The sequence below is a fragment of the Oncorhynchus mykiss genome, chromosome 27 (genome assembly GCF_057628025.1).
Source record: "Oncorhynchus mykiss isolate SJ-2025 chromosome 27, ASM5762802v1, whole genome shotgun sequence".
Classification (NCBI taxonomy): domain Eukaryota; kingdom Metazoa; phylum Chordata; class Actinopteri; order Salmoniformes; family Salmonidae; genus Oncorhynchus; species Oncorhynchus mykiss.
Genome location: NC_143048.1, coordinates 7,166,148 through 7,187,972, shown reverse-complemented (window position 1 = coordinate 7,187,972; position 21,825 = coordinate 7,166,148). Strand labels below are relative to the sequence as shown.

The window sequence follows — 21,825 nt, the reverse complement described above, 5'->3', positions numbered from 1 at the left end:
TTAGTAGTGTTACCTTAAGACTTAAAAAAAAGAGGTGATGAGAATATTAAAATCCACAAAGGCCTCTTCCAGTTATTTTTCATGAACATGTACCATCAAGGTTTTTCTGTGATACAAGCTGCCAACATCCAGCAGGATCACTTGATGGTAGTTCTGCTCTCAGATCAATGTGTCTATGAGTGTTGGTTTCAGTGGATAGAACCTGTCCAGTGACACAGGAACATTATCTCTCCTAGTCTTTTGCAACGTCAGGGCAAAACTGCCCCAAACCCCTGTCTGTATTTCCTACACTGTGGTTAAAAGGTGTCCCATGTAATCTGTTGGTTCTCGGGTTATGGGACCAGTCCAATGGTGGGTCCAGGTGTGGTTAAAAGCCCAGGTACTCGGCCAGGAACACAGCCAGGATCTTGGTGAGGTTTTCCACTGTGGGTCGGTGCATGTTCTCCTCCGTGTCATCCAGCGTGTGCCAGAATGGGGGGAAGGGGGTGGCAATGACATGAAGCACAGGAACACCTGAGTTGGTGTGAAAGAAAGAAGAATTGCAGGATTTAAATGATTTCTTAAGACAGAATCCCATCAGCCGAGGCGACGAATTGTTGTGATAGTACAGTCGTGGCCAAAAGTTGAGTGACACATTTATTTCCACAAAGTTTGCTTCATTGTCTTTAGATATTTTTGTCAGATGTTACTATGGAATACTGAAGTATAATTACAAGCATTTCAAGTGTCAAAGGATTGACAATTACATGAAGTTGTTGCAAAGAGTCAATATTTGCAGTGTTGACCCTTTTTCCAAGACTTCTGCAATCCGCCCTGGCATGCTGTTAATTAACTTCTGGGCCACATCCTGACTGATGGCAGTCCATTCTTGCATAATCAATGCTTGGCGTTTGTCAGAATTTGTGGGTTTTTGTTTGTCCACCCGCCTCTTGAGGATTGACCACAAGTTCTCAATGGGATTAAGGTATGGGGAGTTCTGGCCATGGACCCAAAATATCAATGTTTGTGCAAAGCAATGATGGCGGTACGTGTTTCCTTGCAGGTAACCATGGTTGAGAGGAAGAACAATGATTCCAAGCACCGTTCACCTTTTGAAGCTTCCAGTCTGTTATTCAAACTCAATAAGCATGGCAGAGTAATCTCCAGCCTTGTCCTCGTCAACACTCTCACTTGTGTTAACGAGAGAATCACTGACATGTCAGCTGGTCCTTTTGTGGCAGGACTGAAATGCAGTGGAAATGTTATTTTGGGGGATTCAGTTAATTTGCATGGCAAAGAGGGACTTTGAAATTAATCTGATCACTCCATACAAAATTCTAGAGTATATGCAAATTGACCATCACACAAACTGAGGCAGCAGACTTTGAAAATTAATATTTTTGTTTCATTCTCAAAAAGTTTGGCCACGACTGTATGTCAGTTTGTCTGTATATGAGCACACCCTCCCACCTTTATGTAAGAAGGGAATGTGGTCATCCTGCACAGGGCCCAGGTACACGTCCTTCCTGAAGTAGGTCTGCTCAGAGGGGTGAGAGGTCAACAGACCCTGCCTGTGCAGCCTCTTCTCTGAGAGGGATGGATGGAGGAGAGTTAAAGCACAGAGTGCAGAAAGACAACGTCAATAAGGGAACTGACCCTCCCTGGGGTGTGTATGTTACCTGCAGCGATGAGACGGTCAAACCAGCGGGCAGTGTTGTCAAAGTGATTTACAATCAAAGGGTCTGGACCACCAAGCAGGTCCAGTAGAACAAAGAGATCCTAAAATGGACGGAGGTGAGAGTGAGTGGATGCCATATTTTAATGTGCACACAAAGGTGTCTTACCACAGCCTGCAGCAGGTTGGTGTGTGTGGAGCCTAGTGGGTGGGGTGTGTGTGCCATGCGCTCTGCCAGGTGCCTTGATCCATAGAGAGAGTCTGTGGCTGTCCACTCCTCAAACGACTCTTCTCCGTCAAAAAACACTAGCTGGAGGGTTACAGCAGATGCCTACAGCACAGAGACAGTGGGAGCAGGTAGGGTTTAATTGCATTAGATAGAGACAGGGGTGAGAATGTTCTGCTCTGTGCCAAATAAAGGCCAAGGCAATGTTATTTCATCACATCTCAATTCCCAACAACGTCACTCTTGCAGTTTATTTTCTTTTGTGTGAGGCTGCAGTGATGTCGCAGTTCGGCTGTGTGTGGTTGCGTGTATTTCTGACTACCAAAGTTAGTCTCTGGGGGGGGGGGACACTGCTAAACAGAGGATGGAGTCTGCTGCTAAAAACAGGGCTGCTCTCTGCAAGGCTACAGTCAGCACTTTTATATTCTACACTGCAGAGAGAGAGAGAGAGGGAGAGAGGAGGGGATAGAGAGTAGGGAGAGAAACCCAACTACTCAGCATCTCACCTCACTCTGTCTCCCTCACCAGTTCTCTGTTCTTTCCATTGCAGTATTTTATTCTGTTTATCTGAGTAAACTGCCTGCTGGCCTAAAAAAATATATATATTCTAAGCGGGGAAATCAGACGTGTGGTTGTGACCACAATGCCTGATAACACATTGTGCTCCTGCATTTTGTTTGCTGCCAACTTGGGACAGGTCTGCTTGAACATTTTACTGTTTATCTCTTATACAGACTAAACTGATAAATAGATCTAAAATGCAGTCCCGGGAAAAATAAATTGATGGACATGGTACCTGCTGATTGAGAGCTTTGAGCTGGGCGTCCAAGGCAGAAGCCAGCTCCAGGATCATGGCACAGGGCACCGCTGAGTCGCTGGCCCCCAGGAACACCCTCTCCGGGACCCGTGGGTCCGGGGGTAGGACCTTGGAGTCATAGTGGCAGGTCAGCAGCAGCCTGCGAGGGGCCCCGGGGTCAAGGGTCGCAACGATGTTGGAGAAAGTGACCTGACCCCGAGGCGTTGGCGACAGGAAAGAGTCGAGTTCTACTGTCCAGCCAGCGGAGAGGGAGGACAAGGTGGAGGAGATGTGCTGATATAAAGAAATGAGAAAAGGGTGTGAACTCGAGGCATTTCGTTTGATCTTTAACTAGAAATGATATACTCTTTCCTACATGAAAGTGCTGTGAGAAACCATATAAATGCATCATCATTATTATTATTATTGTCACCTAGTCCACCTGACCCACTCACTTGGCGTACGGCCTGGCTGCCCAGGGTTCCTGGGAGTCTCTCAATGAGGATGGGCCTAAGGTGAGTCTCCCACAGGCGTGATCCGTCTACCTGGGACACCAGCCGTCGCACTTGGGATGGAGAAGACTTACTGGCCTTATGGGATAACTGGAGCAGAGGAATGAGTGGGTGGGTGGTAGAGAGAGAGAGCAAGAGATGACCTCATGGAATAGAACACACAACAACAAACCTCAAATCACTGAAGCCCTCAGTGACACCATTCTGTGTGCCAACTGTACTTGAACAACAATCACTACCGCAACTGTAAATGGTACAGTAATTGATTGAGTTTAGTTCCTTACCCGGTCTTTTGCCAAATCTACGACGGGGATTCTGTTGTTGCGGTTGCTGCTTGTTTCGTTGGACAAATACAAGCCCAACACCATAGCAAGAGTCAGCACACCCAAGAGACAGAAGACCAGTACCCGAGCACGGGGCATCCGAACCGAGTTGCAACCAGGGAGAGCATCGTTATTCGCCTGCAAAGGCTTGTACCGTCGACTAGTTCTCGACATAACAAAGCTTTCTAAAACGCGGTTTGAACGAAAAAGACCCGTATCTCTATAACTGAAACTCACGGCAGCTGCTCGGTCCCTGTTGGCCCGATCTACAGCTACGTGTCATTCCCCGAACTGAACTTACAGTGAAACCACCTATTATGTGGTTAGATAGAGTCCTCAATTCAGCTTAGCGTCTTATTTGGAAGTTTTCGCAGTATTGCACCAGACGTTGCTCATTTATTTTATAATAGTATTGTTATAGCTTGTATTTGCAACGCCCTACCTCGACTCCTAAATAATAGTATCTAGGCTACCCTAAGCCCCCCTTGGCATTTATACAAATTATACTCTACTCCTTCATGGTAACATGTACTTCTACATGCCAAACCCATCTTTCAATGAGGCCTGTTATGATCTATCCTCGGTATCCGATCAGTCTAGTGTCATCCTTAGGCTTGCTTCATTGGAGTTGAACATTTATCGATATCATGAATCTATCGATGGTTAGGCTACTCTTCCTTATCTAGAAATCCGTTGTCCTCAAATGTCTTACACCTGATTTCGGCTTTTATTTTCAATAGGTAGATGCAGCAACTAACGTGGTTTGTAACTAACGTGGTTCTGTAGCTTCTCACCCAACTGAAGTAATCGAATCCACTGATAACGCAACACAACTTGCTTTTTTTGGTGCCTGATTTCCGGGTTTTCGTTGACAGTGACGAGGCAAGGGTTTATTTTAAAGGCGCAGTCCCCGTCTGACAGCTCTCTTACTAAGCATCTATAGGCTAGCTAACTACTCAACAGAAATATTTGTTAAGGTATCTGTGACCAACAGATGCATATCTATATTCCAAGTCATGTGAAATCCATAGATTAGGGCCTAATGCATTTATTTAAATTGACTGATTTCCTCATTTGAACTTTAACTCAGTAAAATCTTTGAAATTGTTGAATGTTGCGTTTATAGTTTTGTTCATATGTTAGAGCAATCTGAAGGTCGATGACCAATGGTTGATGCATGCAGTGTTTGAGCCAGAGGAACGTGCCCGTTACGATGTTGCCACTTCTATCCAATGACATTACTGTTCCAGTTGGTTCCATTCAGGGTTTCATTTGAGGATTCAGTAGATGCATTGTATGCCTCAGGTCACATGCACAAGTACAAACAAAACCTGTTCATGTCATCAAATAGTTAAATTGACTCTGTCAATCACCACATTCTCATCGGAAGACTCAACAGCCTTGGTTTCTCAAATGATTGCCTCGCCTGGTTCACCAACTACAGTGCCTTGCGAAAGTATTCGGCCCCCTTGAACTTTGCGACCTTTTGCCACATTTCAGGCTTCAAACATAAAGATATAAAACTGTATTTTTTTGTGAAGAATCAACAACAAGTGGGACACAATCATGAAGTGGAACGACATTTATTGGATATTTCAAACTTTTTTAACAAATCAAAAACTGAAAAATTGGGCGTGCAAAATTACAATTTAAAAAAAAAAATTAATAAATAAAAAGTACAGTTTTATATCTTTATGTATGAAGCCTGAAATGTGGCAAAAGGTCGCAAAGTTCAAGGGGGCCGAATACTTTCGCAAGGCACTGTACTTCTCCGACAGAGTTCAGTGTGTCAAATCTGAGGGCCTCTATGGGGATGCCACAGGGTTCAATTCTTGGGCCGACTCTCTTCTCTGTATACATCAATGCTGCCGCTCTTGCTGCTGGTGAGTCTCTGATCCACCTCTACGCAGACGACACCCTTCTGTATACTTCTGTCCCTTCTTTGGACACTGTGTTAACAACCCTCCAGATGAGCTTCAATGCCATACAACTATCCTTCCGTGGCCTCCAACTGTTCTTAAATACTAGTAAAACTAAATGCATGCTCTTCAACCGATCGCTACCTGCACCTGCCTGCCTGTCCAGCATCACTACTCTGACTTAGAATATGTGGACAACTACAAATACCTAGGTGTCTGGTTAGACTGCAAACTCTCCTTCCAGACTCACATAAAACATCTCCAATCCAAAGTTAAATCTAGATCGCCGAAGCCGATCCTCGACTTCGGCGATGTCATTTACAAAATAGCCTCCAACACCCTACTCAACAAATCGGATGCAGTCTATCACAGTGCCATCCGTTTTGTCACCAAAGCCCCATATACTACCCACCACTGTGACCTGTACGCTCTCGTTGGCTGGCCCTCGCTTCATACTCGCTGCCAAACCCACTGGCTCCAGGTCTACAAGACCTTGCTAGGTAAAGTCCCGCCTTATCTCCGCTCGCTGGTCACCATAGCAGCACCCACCCATAGCACGTGTTCCAGAAGGTATAGCTCACTTGTCACCCCCAAAGCCAATTCCTACTTTGGCCGCCTCTCCTTCCAGGTCTCTGCTGCCAATGACTGGAACGAACTACAAAAATCTCTTAAACTGGAAGCACTTATCTCCCTCACTAGCTTTAAGCACCAGCTGTCAGAGCAGCTCACAGATCACTGCACCTGTACATAGCCCATCTATAAATAGCCCAAACAACTACCTCTTCCCCTACTGTATTTATTAATTTTGCTCCTTTGCACCCCAGTATTTCTACTTTGCAAACTCATCTACTGTCAAATCTACCATTCCAGTGTTTTAATTGCTATATTGTGTTTACTTAGTCACCATGGCCTATTTATTGCCCTTACCTCCCTTTTCTCACCTCATTTGCTCACATTGTATATAGACTTATTTTTCTACTGTATTATTGACTGTATGTTTGTTTTACTCCATGTGTAACTCTGTGTTGTTATATGTGTCGAACTGCTTTGCTTTATCTTGGCCAGGTCACAGTTGGAAAGGAGAACTTGTTCTCAACTTGCCTACCTGGTTAAATAAAGGTGAAATAAGAAATGCATTTTAAAAATGCAGCACAAACGCACTGTTGGGGCAAGAGACTCTGAATTTACAATGGCTAGCCCCAATTCGTTATATTTTTCTCTTGTGCTTTATGCTATTTGCCTTATGACTCCTGCATGCATTGTTGACCATGAACTTGCTTGTTTACCCAACCATGGGACTGTTTGTTCCCACACTCAGGACTTTAGTTGCATGGACTCTTGGCCTCCCATCCTATTCTAACCAACTCTCCCCAGCTTTGTAGTCATGTTACTTGATGAAATTGCTGTACAATATGATCTTGTCATCTAATGCACATTCAAATGTTATAAAACAACACTGAAGAGCTCTCCCTGTCCTCTGCCGTGCCTTGATTGTATTACTGCTGATTGATGTGGAAATGTACATGTACAGTACACGCTGGCCCATCTACTGTTGCTACCCAATTCTGATTTGTGCTCTGATATCTGCTTCACTGATTTCTGCACGTTAACACTAGAAGCTTTTTACCTAAAATTGATCAATTGAAAGTGTGGGTTCACAGCTCCAATCCAGATGTGCTGGTCATTACAGAGAAGTGGTTAAGAAAGAGTGTTTTGAATACTTATGTTAACCTTTCTGGTTATAACCTTTTTTCGGCAAGAGAGCTCTTCCAAAGGTGGTGGAGTGGCAATCTTTACCAAGGATCATCTTCAGTGCTTGGTTGTCTCCACCAAGTCTGTCCCCAAACAATTTGATTTGCTGGTTTTACGCATTAAACTTTCAAATAACTCTTTGTTGACTGTTGCTGGGTGTTATCGGCCACTATCAGCACCGGCCTTTACCCTAAATGCCCTAAGCTCTCTCCTTACACTAAGTCTGAATTTGTCCTGCCAGGTGACCTAAACTGGGACATGCTTAAACCACCTGACCAAGTCCTAAAGCAATGGGACTCCCTAAATCTTTCTCAGAATATTACCAATCCCTCAAGATATGACTCCAAACCCCAAGAAAAGGCTACTCTCCTTGATGTTATCCTTACAAATAAGCCTGACAGGTATCAGTCTGTTGTTTTCTATAATGACCTTAGTGATGACTGTTTTACAGCCCGTGTTCATAATGGCTCCTCAGTGAAACATCCTGTCCTGATTTGTCATAGATGCTTGCTAAAGAACTCTGAGCAAGCCTTCCTTCATGACCTGGCCTCTGTAAATTGGTATATAATCAGCTTGATTCCCTCTGTCGAAGAAGCTTGGACCTTCTTTTTTAATATTTTCATTGGTATTGTTAACAAATACGCCCCCATAAAGAAAAGGAGAATTAAAAACAGGTTTAGCCCCTGGTTGGACCGTGATCTGGCAGACTTACTCCACCTCAAGAATATCATTTGGCGAAAGGCTCAGGAACACGCATACTCAGGCTGACTGGCTCTGGTTCAGGCAAATGAGCAATAAGTGCACTCAGGCTATCCGGAAGGCCAAAGTTAGTTTCTTTAAGGAGCAGTTCTCTCTGTGGGTCTAACCCCAAAAAGTTCTGGAAATGGTTAAAGACCTGGAATAAACCCTCCTCCTCACAGCTACCCATGTCCCTTAATATTGATGATGCGGTTGTTACTGACAAGGAGCACATGGCTGAACTCTTTAATCACCACTGCATTGTCAGGATTCCTATTTGACTCTGCCATACCTCCTTGCCCGTTCAACATTTCCTCATCTCCCACCCCTTCTAATGCGACTATCCCCGATGCCCCTCCCTCTTTTTCCTCTGCCCCACTACAAAGTTTCTCCCTGCAGGCGGTCACTGAGTCCGAGGTGCTAAAGGAGCTCTTTAAACTTGACCCCAATGTTTCTTCTTTAAGGTTGCTGCCCCGATCATCACCAACCTATAGATGCTTGTTTTGGTTTTTTGCGACAGAGCCTGGGCGCGAACATAGAGTCTCTGGTGGCACAGCTAGCGCTGCAATGCAGTGCCCTAGACCACTGTGCCACCCGGGAGGCCCTATCTCTGACCTTTTTAACCTCTCTGGGGAGGTTCCCATTGCTTGGAGGGCAGCCACAGAGCATCCTTTATTTAAAGGATCAGGCTGATCCTAACTATTGTAGGCTAATTTCTATTTTGCCCTGTTTATCAAAAGTGTTTGAAAAACTTGTCAATAATCAACTGACTGACTTTCTTGACGTCTATAGTATTCTCTCTGGTACGCAATCTGGTTTCCGCTCAGGTTATGAATCTGTCACTGCAACCTTAAAAGGTCCTAAATGACATCACAATTGCCCTTGATTCTAAGCAGTGTTGTGCTTTTGATACGGTAGACCATTCCATTCTTGTGGACCGGCTTACGAGTATTGATGTCTCTGAGGGATCTTTGGCCAGGTGTGCTAACTACCTCTCTCAAAGAGAGCAGTGTATAAAGTCAGAACATCTACTGTCTCAGTCACTGCCTGTCACCAAAGGAGTACCCCAAGGCTCATTCCTAGGTCCCACGCTCTTCTCAATTTACAACATAGCTCAAGCAGTAGGAAGCTCTTTCATCCATGTATATGTAGATGATAGTCTTATACTCCGTTGGTGTTAAACACTCTACAACAAAGGTTTCTTAGTGTCCAACAAGCTTTCTCTGCCCTTAACCTTGTTCTGATCACCTCCAAAACAGAGGTCATGTAGTTTGGTAAAAAGAATGCCCCTTTCCACACAGGTGTGATTACTACCTCTGAGGGTTTAGAGCTTGAGGTACCTCATACAAGTACTTGGGAGTATGGCTAGATGGTACACTGTCCTTCTCTCAGCACATATCACAGCTGCAGGCTAAGGTTAAATCTAGACTTGGTTTCTTCTATCGTAATCACTCCTCTTTCACCCCAGCTGTCAAACTAACACTGATTCAGATGACCATCATACCCATGCTAGACTACGGAGAATATTTATAGATTGACCGGTAAGGGTGCCCTCGAGCAGCTAGATGTTCTTTACTTTTCGGCCATCAGATTTGCCACCAATGCTCCTCATAGGGCACATCACTGCACTCTATACTCCTCTGTAAACTGGTCATCTCTGTATACCTGTCGCAAGACCCACTGGTTGATGCTTATTTATAAAACCCTCTTAGGCCTCACTCCCCCCTATCTGAGATACCTACTGCAGCCCTCATCCTCCACATACAACACCCGTTCTGCAAGACACATTCTGTTAAAGGTCACCAAAGCGCACACATCCCTGGGTCGCTCCTCTTTTCAGTTTGCTGCAGCTAGCGACTGGAATGAGCTGCAAACACTCAAACTGGACAGTTTTATCTCAATCTCTTACGTCAAAGACTCAATCATGGACACTCTTACTGACAGTTGTGGCTGCTTCACGTGATGTATTGTTGTCTCTACCTTCTTGCCCTTTTTGTTGTCTGTGCGTAATAATGTTTGTACTATGTTGTCTTGCTACCATGCTGTGTTTTCATGTGTTGCTGCCATGTTATGTTGTCGTCTTAGGTCTGTCTTTACAGTGCCTTGCGAAAGTATTCGGCCCCCTTGAACTTTGCGACCTTTTGCCACATTTCAGGCTTCAAACATAAAGATATAAAACTGTATTTTTTTGTGAAGAATCAACAACAAGTGGGATACAATCATGAAGTGGAACGACATTTATTGGATATTTCAAACTTTTTTAACAAATCAAAAACTGAAAAATTGGGCATGCAAAATTATTCAGCCCCTTTACTTTCAGTGCAGCAAACTCTCTCCAGAAGTTCAGTGAGGATCTCTGAATGATCCAATGTTGACCTAAATGACTAATGATGATAAATACAATCCACCTGTGTGTAATCAAGTCTCCGTATAAATGCACCTGCACTGTGATAGTCTCAGAGGTCCGTTAAAAGCGCAGAGAGCATCATGAAGAACAAGGAACACACCAGGCAGGTCCGAGATACTGTTGTGAAGAAGTTTAAAGCCGGATTTGGATACAAAAAGATTTCCCAAGCTTTAAACATCCCAAGGAGCACTGTGCAAGCGATAATATGGAAATGGAAGGAGTATCAGACCACTGCAAATCTACCAAGACCTGGCCGTCCCTCTAAACTTTCAGCTCATACAAGGAGAAGACTGATCAGAGATGCAGCCAAGAGGCCCATGATCACTCTGGATGAACTGCAGAGATCTACAGCTGAGGTGGGAGACTCTATCCATAGGACAACAATCGTATATTCGTATATTGCACAAATCTGGCCTTTATGGAAGAGTGGCAAGAAGAAAGCCATTTCTTAAAGATATCCATAAAAAGTGTCGTTTAAATTTTGCCACAAGCCACCTGGGAGACACACCAAACATGTGGAAGAATGTGCTCTGGTCAGATGAAACCAAAATTGAACTTTTTGGCAACAATGCAAGACGTTATGTTTGGCGTAAAAGCAACACAGCTCATCACCCTGAACACACCATCCCCACTGTCAAACATGGTGGTGGCAGCATCATGGTTTGGGCCTGCTTTTCTTCAGCAGGGACAGGGAAGATGGTTAAAATTGATGGGAAGATGGATGGAGCCAAATACAGGACCATTCTGGAAGAAAACCTGATGAAGTCTGCAAAAGACCTGAGACTGGGACGGAGATTTGTCTTCCAACAAGACAATGATCCAAAACATAAAGCAAAATCTACAATGGAATGGTTCAAAAATAAACATATCCAGGTGTTAGAATGGCCAAGTCAAAAGTCCAGACCTGAATCCAATCGAGAATCTGTGGAAAGAACTGAAAACTGCTGTTCACAAACGCTCTCCATCCAACCTCACTGAGCTCGAGCTGTTTTGCAAGGAGGAATGGGAAAAAAAATCAGTCTCTCGATGTGCAAAACTGATAGAGACATACCCCAAGCGACTTACAGCTGTAATTGCAGCAAAAGGTGGCGCTACAAAGTATTAACTTAAGGGGGCTGAATAATTTTGCACGCCCAATTTTTCAGTTTTTGATTTGTTAAAAAAGTTAGAAATATCCAATAAATGTCGTTCCACTTCATGATTGTGTCCCACTTGTTGTTGATTCTTCACAAAAAATACAGTTTTATATCTTTGTTTGAAGCCTGAAATGTGGCAAAAGGTCGCAAAGTTCAAGGGGGCCGAATACTTTCGCAAGGCACTGTATGTAGTGTTATGGTGTCTCTTGTCGATGTGTGTTTTGTCCTATATTTTTTCATCCCAGTCCCCGTAGGAGGCCTTTTGGTAGGCCGTCATTGTAAATAAGAATGTTCTTAACTGACTTGCCTAGTTAAAATAAAATACCATGGCCAAAAACAAAAAAAAAAAAGACAGATTCTATCATTATGAAAGATTTTTAATATATGTTCTTATAAAATAATGAAAACAATTTACACTTTTAAAATGTACACAGTCATTGATACAACATCCCCAAGAAAAACAATGTTCAACCGTAAGTTTTCGTCAATGCATAAAGCACTCCTGCCTCATGCAGAATGCACCAACAAAGTAAGAAAAACTATGTAAATCATACAAATCAGCTCTATACAAAGATTTAAAATCTAACGGCATATACAGAAATACAAATAAAGTACCCTCTTAATTCCACTATTTTGTATTTTATTTCTCAAAAGTGGCCAATATGTTCCAAAAATAAATTAGACAAATATTAAACATCTAAAAAAAAAAAAAAAAAATCATACAATTGATCCATTTACCAAGTTTCGATGTTACCATTTGTGATTTGTGCACATGCAACATTGATGCACCGAGCTATGTTCAACATGTACAGTACAAGTTTGGACACACCTACTCATTCAAGGGTTTTCTTTATTTTTTTACTATTTTCTACATTGTAGAATAATAGTGGAGACAACAAAACAATGAAATAATCTCCTGGAATGCATTTCAATTAACAGGTGTGCCTTGTTAAAAGTTAATATGTGGAATTTATTTCCTTCTTAATACGTTTCAGACAATCAGTTGTGTTGTGACAAGGTAGGGTTTGGTATACAGAAGATAGCCCTATCTGGTAAAAGACTAAGTCCATATTATGGCACGGACATCTCAAATAAGCAAAGAGAAACAACAGTCCATCATGACTTTAAGACATGAAGCTCAGTCAATTCAGAACATTTCAAGAACTTCTAAAGTTTCTTCAAGTGGAGTCTCAAGAACCATCAAGCGCTATGACGAAACTGGCTCTCATGAGGACCGCCACAGATAAGTTCATTAGAGTTAACTGCACCTCATAAATCGTCAATTAACTGCACCTCAGATTGTTACTTGAAATCTGTGAGGTACAAACACATCTCAACATCAACGGTTCGAGGAGACTGCGTGAATCATGCCTTCATGGTCAAATTGCTGCAAAGAAACCACTACTAAAGGACACGAATAATAAGAGACTTGCTTGGGCCAAAAAACACAAGAAATCTGTCCTTTGGTCTGATAAATCCAAAACTGCATTCTGTAGCGATACGCCATGCCATCTGGTTTACACTTAGTGGGACTATCATTTGTTTTTCAACAGGACAATGACCCAACACACCTCCAGGCAGTGTAAGGGCTATTTGACCAAGAAGCAGAGTGATAGAGTGCTGCATCAGATGACCTGGCCTCCACAATCACCCGACCTCAACCCAATTGAGATGGTTTGGGATGAGTTGGACTGCAGAGTGAAGGGAAATCATTCCAGGTGAAGCTGGTTGATGGATACAAAGCTGTCATCAAGGCAAAGGGTGGCTACTTTGAAGAATCTCACATATAAAATATATTTGATATGGCTAACACTTTTTTTGGTTACTACATGATTCCATGTGTCATTTCATAGTTTTGATGTCTTCACTATTTATTCTACAATGTAGAAAATAGCAAAAATAAAAACACTTGAATTAGTAGGTCTGTCCAAACTTTTGACTGGTACTGCATTTAACTACAGTTTTCTTGAAATCAAATACAGCCAAACTAAATCCTTAAAAACACCCATACCCCTCCACACACAAATAAACAAAATAAAGATTAAGACATTGCAGATATCAACATCACAGCACATTTGCTGAGCTTCAGTGATAACATGAGTGTGTAGGGTTATGTTTGAGTTGCTCTTGGTATGTCCAAGATGATATAACTGGCTGGAGGAGGATGAGGCAGCTTACAGTACACAGAGAAATGGAGACAGATGTCTGTACAGTGCATTCGGAAAGTATTCAGACCCCTTGACTTTTTCCACTTTGTTACGTTACAGCCTTATTCTAAGATGGAGTCAATTGTTTTATCTCCTCATGACTCTACACACAATACCCCCACATTTTTCACATTTATAAAAAATATCACATTTGCATAAGTATTCAGACCCTTTACTCAGTACTTTGTTGAAGCACCTTTGGCAGCGATTATTACCTCAAGTCTTCTTGGGAATGACACTACAAGCTTGGCACACCTGTATTTGAGGCGTTACTCCCATTCTTCTCTGCAGATCGTCTCAAGCTCTGTCAGGTTGGATGGGGAGCATCGCTGCACAGCTATTTTCAGGTCACTCGAGATGTTTGAGCGGGGTTCAAAGTCCTGGCTCTGGAGATGGCTTTTAAAGATCTCGCTGTTCTTTGCTCCGTTCATCTCTCTCTCTATCCTGACGAGTCTCCCTGCTGTTGAAAAACATATCCACAGCATGATGCTGCCACCACCATGCTTCACCGTAGTGATGGTGCCAGGCTGTCATGTGCCTTTTACTGAGGAGTGGCTTCCGTCTGGCCACTCTACCTTAAAGGCCTGATTGGTGGAGTGCTGCAGAGATGGTTGTCCTTCTGGAAGATTCTCCCATCTCCACACAGGAACTCTGGAGCCATGTCAGAATGACCATCGGGTTCTTGGTCACCTCCCTGAGCAAGGCCCTTCTCCCCCGATTGCTCAGTTTGGCTTTGCGGCCAGCTCTAGGAAGTCTTGGTGGTTCCAAACTTCTTCCATTTAAGAATGGAGGCCACTGTGTTCTTGGGGACCTTCAATACTGCAGACATTTTTTGGTACCCTTCCCCAGAGCTGTGCCTCGACACAATCCTGTCTCGGAGCTCTACGGACAATTCCTTCGACCTCATGGCTTGGTTTTTGCTCTAACATGCACTGTCCACTGTGGGACCTTATATCGACAGGTGTGTGCCTTTCCAAATCATGTCCAACCAATTGAATTTACCACAGGTGGACTCCAATCAAGTTGTAGAAACATCTCAAGGATGATCAATGGAAACAGGATGCACCTGAGCTCAATTAAGTCTCAAAGAAAAGGGTCTGAATACTTAAGTAAATAAATTTGCAACAATTTCTAAAAACCTGTTTTCGCTCAGTCATTATGGGGTATTGTGAGTAGATTGATGAGTGGGAAAAAATAATTAAAATACATTTTAGAGCAAGGCTGGAACATAACAAAAGAGGTTTGAATACTTTCCGAATGTACTGTACATGTTGCTCTTATCTCAACGTCATGTCTCTCGTAAATGTACAGATGTTTCTGAAAGAGTGAGGGCAGGGTTGTGTAGTTTGTTTTGTATGTTTTGTGCCATATGCATGTGAATGTCCACCGATCCAGCCACAAAGGGTTTACACCATATAGGTAGGTACATGTCCACACACAAAACAATAAATACAAATAAATAGTACAGTCTGTAAAAGGGGATGTCTGGGAAGGGTCCTGAGAGTAGTGAAGGGAAGACAGGATTCCAGTTGAGGCAGGGCAGGGGGAGGTTCCTGAAAAGGGGGTCTTACGACGACTTAACTGTGCTCGGGGGTTACATTTAACGGAACCAAAATAGTCATATGGTCCTTCAGCAGACATTTTCAGAATTTTAGTAAATGGATGTGGTCCAAACGAGAATTGAAACCCACACCGTTGGTTCTGCCAGCTCCATGCTGCCCTCCATTTATCCCACATTCATCACAATCAATGGACACACATCGGTAAGAAAAATAGTTTCTATACAGAATATAACCAAGCGTAGGTGTTGATTTAGTTTAGTGTATTCCTGTCGTATGGACATTGTTTGTTTGTTTTCGAAATGGCCACACGTTTCACAGACCCATCACCACAGGATAAGTTACTTAAGTTATTTAGCTAGGTCTCACAGTTGTGTATAAATTGTTCAGTTTGACTCTGCAGACACGAGGACTGTTAGCAAAACAGTATGTATAATATCCCTTCATTCTAGCAAACACACACAGCTATTGTACCACGACACAGGTGCTACAGTGTTTAAGAGATCATTTCTATGTCTTTTCTAAATGCATACAGATGTGTGTACTAGCAGTTGGTAAACAAAACAGAAACCACAAAATATGATAATTCTACATATGTTAAAAAAAAAATGCTTAGATATTTGTAAATACCTTTAACATTGACCGTTAACCCAGAAAACTGAGATGAGATACTATCATTGAGTTTATGACACTATATTCTGTCTCTGAACGAACAAGATGTCTCATCTCACTAGCGTAGCGGTCATAACACAGCGTGCTCATGACTGAAATGCCCCGTGCCAACCTATCACACACACACACACACACACACTCAACAAAGTGTATCAGTACAATATGCATGTGTTCAAACTATATGTTGAACCACACGGGCAAAACTACAGTACCACATATTTTATAAACACACGTATCCCAGAGCATTCTGGGAGTTGTAGTCTCTCTTTTTTTTTTTTGAGCCAGAGCTCGTGTTTGCTTTTGGCTGATTCGCTTCAGGAACAGTATTAGGCCTCTCTGGGTGATCTAGTGTTCTAAGGTTCATAACATCTCTCCTCTTTATTGGCTTTTCTCTGACGCAGGAGTGTACAAAAATAAAAACCTACAAGCAGGGACAGAGGGATTCACTCTGGGTGCACAGGCTGAGGGAGAGTCAGCTTGTGCTGTGTTGGGACTCTTTTAGAGTAAAAAATAGGCGTGTCTACTTGCAGGCTCTTCTGTCTAGGCAATTCGGTTTCAGATGAGCCAACAGGGATCCATTGGTTCTCTGCAGTCCCTGTGTCCATCCAGCCCAGAGCGAGGCATGGTTTCTGGTTGTGCGCCACAGAGAAGGTGGCGGCATAACGACAGGTCTCTCTCCCCAGAGCAGGTCAGTGGTGGAGAGGTAGTGCTCCTCTTCTCCCCTACCATCCTACCCCTCTAGGAGAGGCAGGAGGGAGATGGTGTGGTTGGAATGTGACAGAAGCAGCAGGCGAGGGAAAGAACGTGAGAATGTAGGGGGGGGGGGGGGGGTGCGTTCTTTCCCTCTTATTTTCTTGTACATCATTTCACACACTAACTTCTATTTTCTATTGCCCATGTATTCCACAGTGCCTAACCAGACCCACTAACAAATCCATTCCCCACTCAATCCCAACAGCATGAAACTCACTGTGACTGTTGTTCCACTAAAATCACCTTTACCCTAACCTCTTCCCTCCTCTCCATCATTCTCTGGCTTAGGTCACAAGTTCTCTCTGCGGATGCTCTCGCACTCTCGCTCCGAGGTCACTTCCTGTGTTCGTGTGAGCTCACTTCCTCTGCGGGGGGTCGGTGAAGAGCAGGCTGAACTTGCGGAGTTGCTCACTGGCCGAGTGGCTCTCTTCCTGGAGCCGCTGGTTATTCTGCCGCAGGTTAGCCATCTCAGCCAACAGGTGCACTTTGTCCTTCTTCTCCTGAGAGACAGAGAGGGAGGGAATGTGGGGGAGAGACAGAAAGAGAAAGGGAAGAAAGTGTTAATTATCTTGATCTTTCTTTTGTATTGGTATTTTCTTTTCTCCCCATTTTCGATCTTGTCTCATCGCTGCAACTCCCCAACGGGCTCGGGAGAGGCAAAGGTGGGGTCATGTGTCCTCTGAAAACATGACCCACCTAACCGCGCTCCTCGACACCCGCCCGCTCAACCCGGAAGCCAGCCGCACCAATGTCCACCAACCCAGCTCGCCACAAGGAGTCGCTAGAGTTCGATGAGCCAAGTAAAGCCACCCCGGCCAAACCCTCCCCTAACTAGGACGACGCTGGTCCAATTGTGCGCCGTCCTATGGGACTCCAGGCCACGGCTGGTTGTGGCACAGCCCGGGAATTAACCCGGGTCTGTAGTAACGCCTCTAGCACTGCCTTAGACCGCTGTGCCACTCGGGAGGCCGTTTATTTATTACCAGATTAAATTCTTGCTGTGTCAGTGGTACAGCCATTTAAATGAGCATATAGTCTAAATGTCTCTCTGGTGTAAACGGTACCTTCTCCAGGTCAGTGTTGAGCCGCTTCAGCATCACCTCTAGGCTGTACAGCCGTCCCGAGAGGTCGTTGGGTACCTCATCCCTGAAAACACACAAAGACATTTAACTCACACTGTCTAACGGGTTAATAAGTAGCAGGCAGGCCAGACGGGTTTAACAAGGTGTGTTCAACAGAACAACAGAGTTTATAAGGACCGTACAACGCAGCGTGTTAGTTTGGTAAACAAGAGGCAGTTTCAGTGACATGCTGGTTGTAGTCATGCCCTGAGACAACACAAGCTGAACAGGCTCAGACTGCTTTAACACTCCACTGTTTGTTCCCTACAGCAGGTGTACAGAGATCCTTGGTAACATGTTTGATCCATGTGTAATTACCACAGCTAACCACAGGATGGCACTGCCAGTACAGCTCTCTACATGTGACCGGTGAGGTTGACCTGACAAAAGGAAAAATGGGAAGTCCAAGTGTAGCCAGTGCTTTTATACACTCAAATACTGTGTTTAGGATCTGGAGTATCGGTGTCAAATAGACAAAACGATTCCCATCTGCTGTAACCGCCATGATTGTGGCGGCTACAGACCGCGATTGTTTGAGCTGGTGTGTGAATCGGAGACTTACCCGCTGAAGGTGGGGGTAGTGCGTGGAGTCTGAGGTGTTTGGAACTGGACTGGACTGATGATCGGCCGCATGTCTGGAACCCCAACTTGAGGCTCGGTGAGCGAGAATAGAGACACTGCCCTTTGCACTGTAACACACACACACACACAGTTACAAGACTGCATTTCCCCCTTCGCAGTCAGCTACCAAACAACAAAGGCTTTCCCCCCCAATCCCCCATCTTCGCAAGGTCTCCAGGGAGATTTCACCCAGTCAAGCCCGTCAAGGAGCAGCCCAGCTGGGCTAGGGGCTATAACTGAGGCCCAGGATCATGTCTCAGTTGGTCCCTGCCCGCTGGAGCTGCTGTGAGAGGGTTTGTGGTGGCAGGGGACCAGATATCTGAACACACACACACAGAATACTCACACTCACCCTCGTAGGCCTTGGCAGCGTTGACCAGGCTGGCCCACTCCAGGCCACAGGCAGTGTCAGGCAGGGGTATGAGCCCCGGGTCCAGCCTCCTCAGGGGGGGAACCTTATCCCTTACCTCTTTCAATGACAGCTCAGACGCAGACATAGGGACTGGCCAGCCGGGAGGAGAGCAAGGAGGTCAAATTAACTAAAGACTTAGCAGATTAGCATTCATGACGACGTCGCATGATAAACTTTGCTTCTTGAAAGTCATGCATCTTGAAAACATGACAGCTGACATGCAAAACATTTTGGGACAGTGTGAAAAGTGGACTGGTTAAAGAAACGCCAAAATATCGTTTTTGAGTGGACTACTCCTTTAAAAGTAGCACATAAAATGATTCCTTGTATAACTATAACTGAGCTCTGTGCGTTCTTGACATACCATAATTAGGTACGGATACAGGGAAGTGAGAAGGTAACGACATCAAGCTGTGGCCCCACTCACCCTTCTTGTTGGGCATGTGGCTGGCAGAGTGTGCATGGCGCCGGGTGGGCAGGGTGGAGGTGAACAGCAGGTCGCTGGGAGTGCCCTGGTCAAACAGGGGGGCAGTGCTGGCATAGCTGGCATCCCTGCGCCCGCTGCACAGAGACTCGTCTGAGAACGTGCGCTGAAGAGTGCGCCGAGGAGACTGAAAAGAGAAGGGAGGGAGGTTAGTTGTGGGGTAGTATGTTTGTGTGTGTGTACATGTACTGTGTGTTTGTGTGTGTGTACTGTGTGTGTCCCTCACCATGTCTCTTTGTGGTATCTCTCCAGGGCTGTCCATGATGATGAGTTTCTTCAGGTCGTCCTCGACGGTGCTCTTGTGGGATCTCCGTGGAGACCGCAGGTCCCTTAGCGACGCTCTGAGACGGGGCTGTCCGAACACGTTCTTAGAATTCACGTCCACCTGTCTGAACACACACAGAGCAGGAATATAGGTTAAATACAGCAACAACTTATCACACCGGGCATGGCTTAACACAGTGGCGTGATGCTTACTTTTGTGCTGGTGGTGCACACACACACACTTACTTCTTGCTGCTGTTGCTGTCAGAGCAGTAGGTAGTGGGTATGTTTGAAGGGGAGGGGGCGTTGTCATCTGGTTGCCAGGGGCCCAGCCTGTTCTTGCTGCATAAGGCCTTGGGGGCGGAGCTAGAGAGAGGGGTGGAGCTGAGTAGAGCAGAGTTGGGCGTGACCGTGGCGGCTCGGACCGGTCGCGATTTCTCTGCTGCAGGGGTCTTGTAACCCTGGGGTGTGTAGCAGGCCCTGTGACGACACACAAACAGACACACGCTCCAATCCATTAATCGATCTCCATCTATTTACATGTATAACAAAGTCAATATCAATGGTGCATAGGTTTAGGAGATACACACATGCTTGAATTGACGGATCGATTCAGGGTGAGATCCATAACAGACATAACAAGCCACACGTCATGCAGAACAGCTGCTGGTGGAATTCACCTCTCAAATCCCATTTGTCTCCCAACTAAATTCCACCAACAACAAAAAAAGGCACCTCAACCCACAGCATAATCAGTGATTATCCCTGATCAGCCATCATGACTTTCCGTGCACACCATCCACCCAATCACTCGAGCAAACCAACCATCTACAAAATGTCCATCCAACCCACAATCTACAAAATGTCAATCCAACCAACCCTCAATCTACAAAATGTCCATCCAACCAACCCACAATCTACAAAATGTCCCTCCAACCAACCCACCATCTACAAAATGTCCCTCCAACCAACCCACCATCTACAAAATGTCCCTCCAACCAACCCACCATCAACAAAATGTCCCTCCAACCAACCCACCATCAACAAAATGTCCCTCCAACCCACCATCAACAAAATGTCCCTCCAACCCACCATCAACAAAATGTCCCTCCAACCCACCATCAACAAAATGTCCCTCCAACCCACCATCAACAAAATGTCCCTCCAACCCACCATCAACAAAATGTCCCTCCAACCCACCATCAACAAAATGTCCCTCCAACCCACCATCAACAAAATGTCCCTCCAAACCACCATCTCGCCATACCTCCACCCATCCATCTCACCACTCACACGTCTCTGTCCCCATTTCCTAAGCTCCTGTACCACAGTTTAGACTACATACCTTGTATGTTACGTGTTGGGTGCCTCTGTGTGTCAGAATGCCAGTGTCCTGTCCTGTTCCCTGAGTGACTGGGGATAGACTGGGGAGTTTAAACCCCCAATCCTTTAATCCCCTATAGGAGTAGCTGGACTCTCTAAATATGTGTCCACATATATGTAGGGCAGGGGTGATACATCTGACCCATACATGCCCCCCATAGGGATTAAACCCTTGTGTGTTTTGGCATGTTCAGCATGAGGGGTGGGATGCCTGTGTGGAGAAAGCATACAGTTCTTTCTCCTCCCCTTTCCACTCTCTTTCCACTACTAAAAGCCAACCTGAGTTTGAGTGTATAAGCGCTATGCGCAGTGTGTGTGTTTTTGTGTCTCTCCTACCTGGGTTTTAATGAGTCTGGCTTCTCCACGTTGGATCCAGGAGGGAAGGTGCGTGTGCGGTATCCTTTGTTCTGATTGGCAGGTAATACAGGCGATGACTGCAGTCTCCGCCCCTCGACGACGTTGCCCCTCGCCTCAGAGAGATCCTGCAGCCCGCTATTATAGGTTGCTGAACAGTGCAGAGGCTTCTGTGATTGGCTGGACTGGTTTCCGTGGCGTGCACCAGGCTTGGTGTTGTAGAGGGTGGGGGCGTCGATGCCGCTGTCACTGGAGCCGCCCTTACTGAGGGGGTCGGGGTCAGGTTCGGCCCGTTCACCTAGGTAACCCCGGGACCCCCCCGGGCCTCCTCTCTCCCCCCCGGCCCCGTCGAACCAGCGCTCGTCACTGTGGCTGCTGGACGCGTTACTGGAGAGAGTGTTACTGCTGGAGTGGCTGGAGTACTGGGTCTCACCCTACAGAGAGCGGGATGAGGTGAGAGAGAAAGAGACGGTAGATACACAGAAAAGCAACAGGCAGAAAATCTCTCTAAATAAAAGATGACAGTTATATC

At 45.1% G+C, this 21,825-nt stretch overlaps 2 protein-coding genes across 3 annotated transcripts in view; both read right to left on the bottom strand.

The window, feature by feature from the left end:
- Positions 1 to 62: 62 nt before the first annotated feature.
- On the bottom strand, positions 63 to 4,679 carry qpctla (glutaminyl-peptide cyclotransferase-like a). The gene is made up of 7 exons (XM_021587392.3): positions 3,473 to 4,679; positions 3,132 to 3,278; positions 2,677 to 2,970; positions 1,824 to 1,985; positions 1,659 to 1,758; positions 1,450 to 1,566; positions 63 to 513 (listed from the first exon to the last, which is right to left on the bottom strand). The coding sequence occupies exons 1-7, from the start codon at positions 3,683 to 3,685 to the stop codon at positions 368 to 370; spliced, it is 1,179 nt and encodes a 392-aa protein (XP_021443067.2). The 5' UTR covers positions 3,686 to 4,679; the 3' UTR covers positions 63 to 367.
- A 7,143-nt stretch (positions 4,680 to 11,822) lies between these two features.
- LOC110507407 (signal-induced proliferation-associated 1-like protein 3) overlaps positions 11,823 to 21,825 on the bottom strand; it is a 103,453-nt gene continuing 93,450 nt past the window's right edge. Inside the window, exons 16-23 of one of the 2 annotated variants that reach the window (XM_021587390.3) lie at positions 21,276 to 21,727; positions 19,803 to 20,036; positions 19,519 to 19,681; positions 19,236 to 19,419; positions 18,743 to 18,898; positions 18,338 to 18,464; positions 17,719 to 17,800; positions 11,823 to 17,154 (exon numbers count right to left, since the gene is read on the bottom strand). In XM_021587390.3, the coding sequence (XP_021443065.2) occupies positions 17,011 to 17,154; positions 17,719 to 17,800; positions 18,338 to 18,464; positions 18,743 to 18,898; positions 19,236 to 19,419; positions 19,519 to 19,681; positions 19,803 to 20,036; positions 21,276 to 21,727 (1,542 nt within the window). In that variant the 3' untranslated portion in view covers positions 11,823 to 17,010. The remainder of the gene's footprint in view (positions 17,155 to 17,718; positions 17,801 to 18,337; positions 18,465 to 18,742; positions 18,899 to 19,235; positions 19,420 to 19,518; positions 19,682 to 19,802; positions 20,037 to 21,275; positions 21,728 to 21,825) is intronic. The other variant, XM_036964760.2, reaches the window with a different exon arrangement.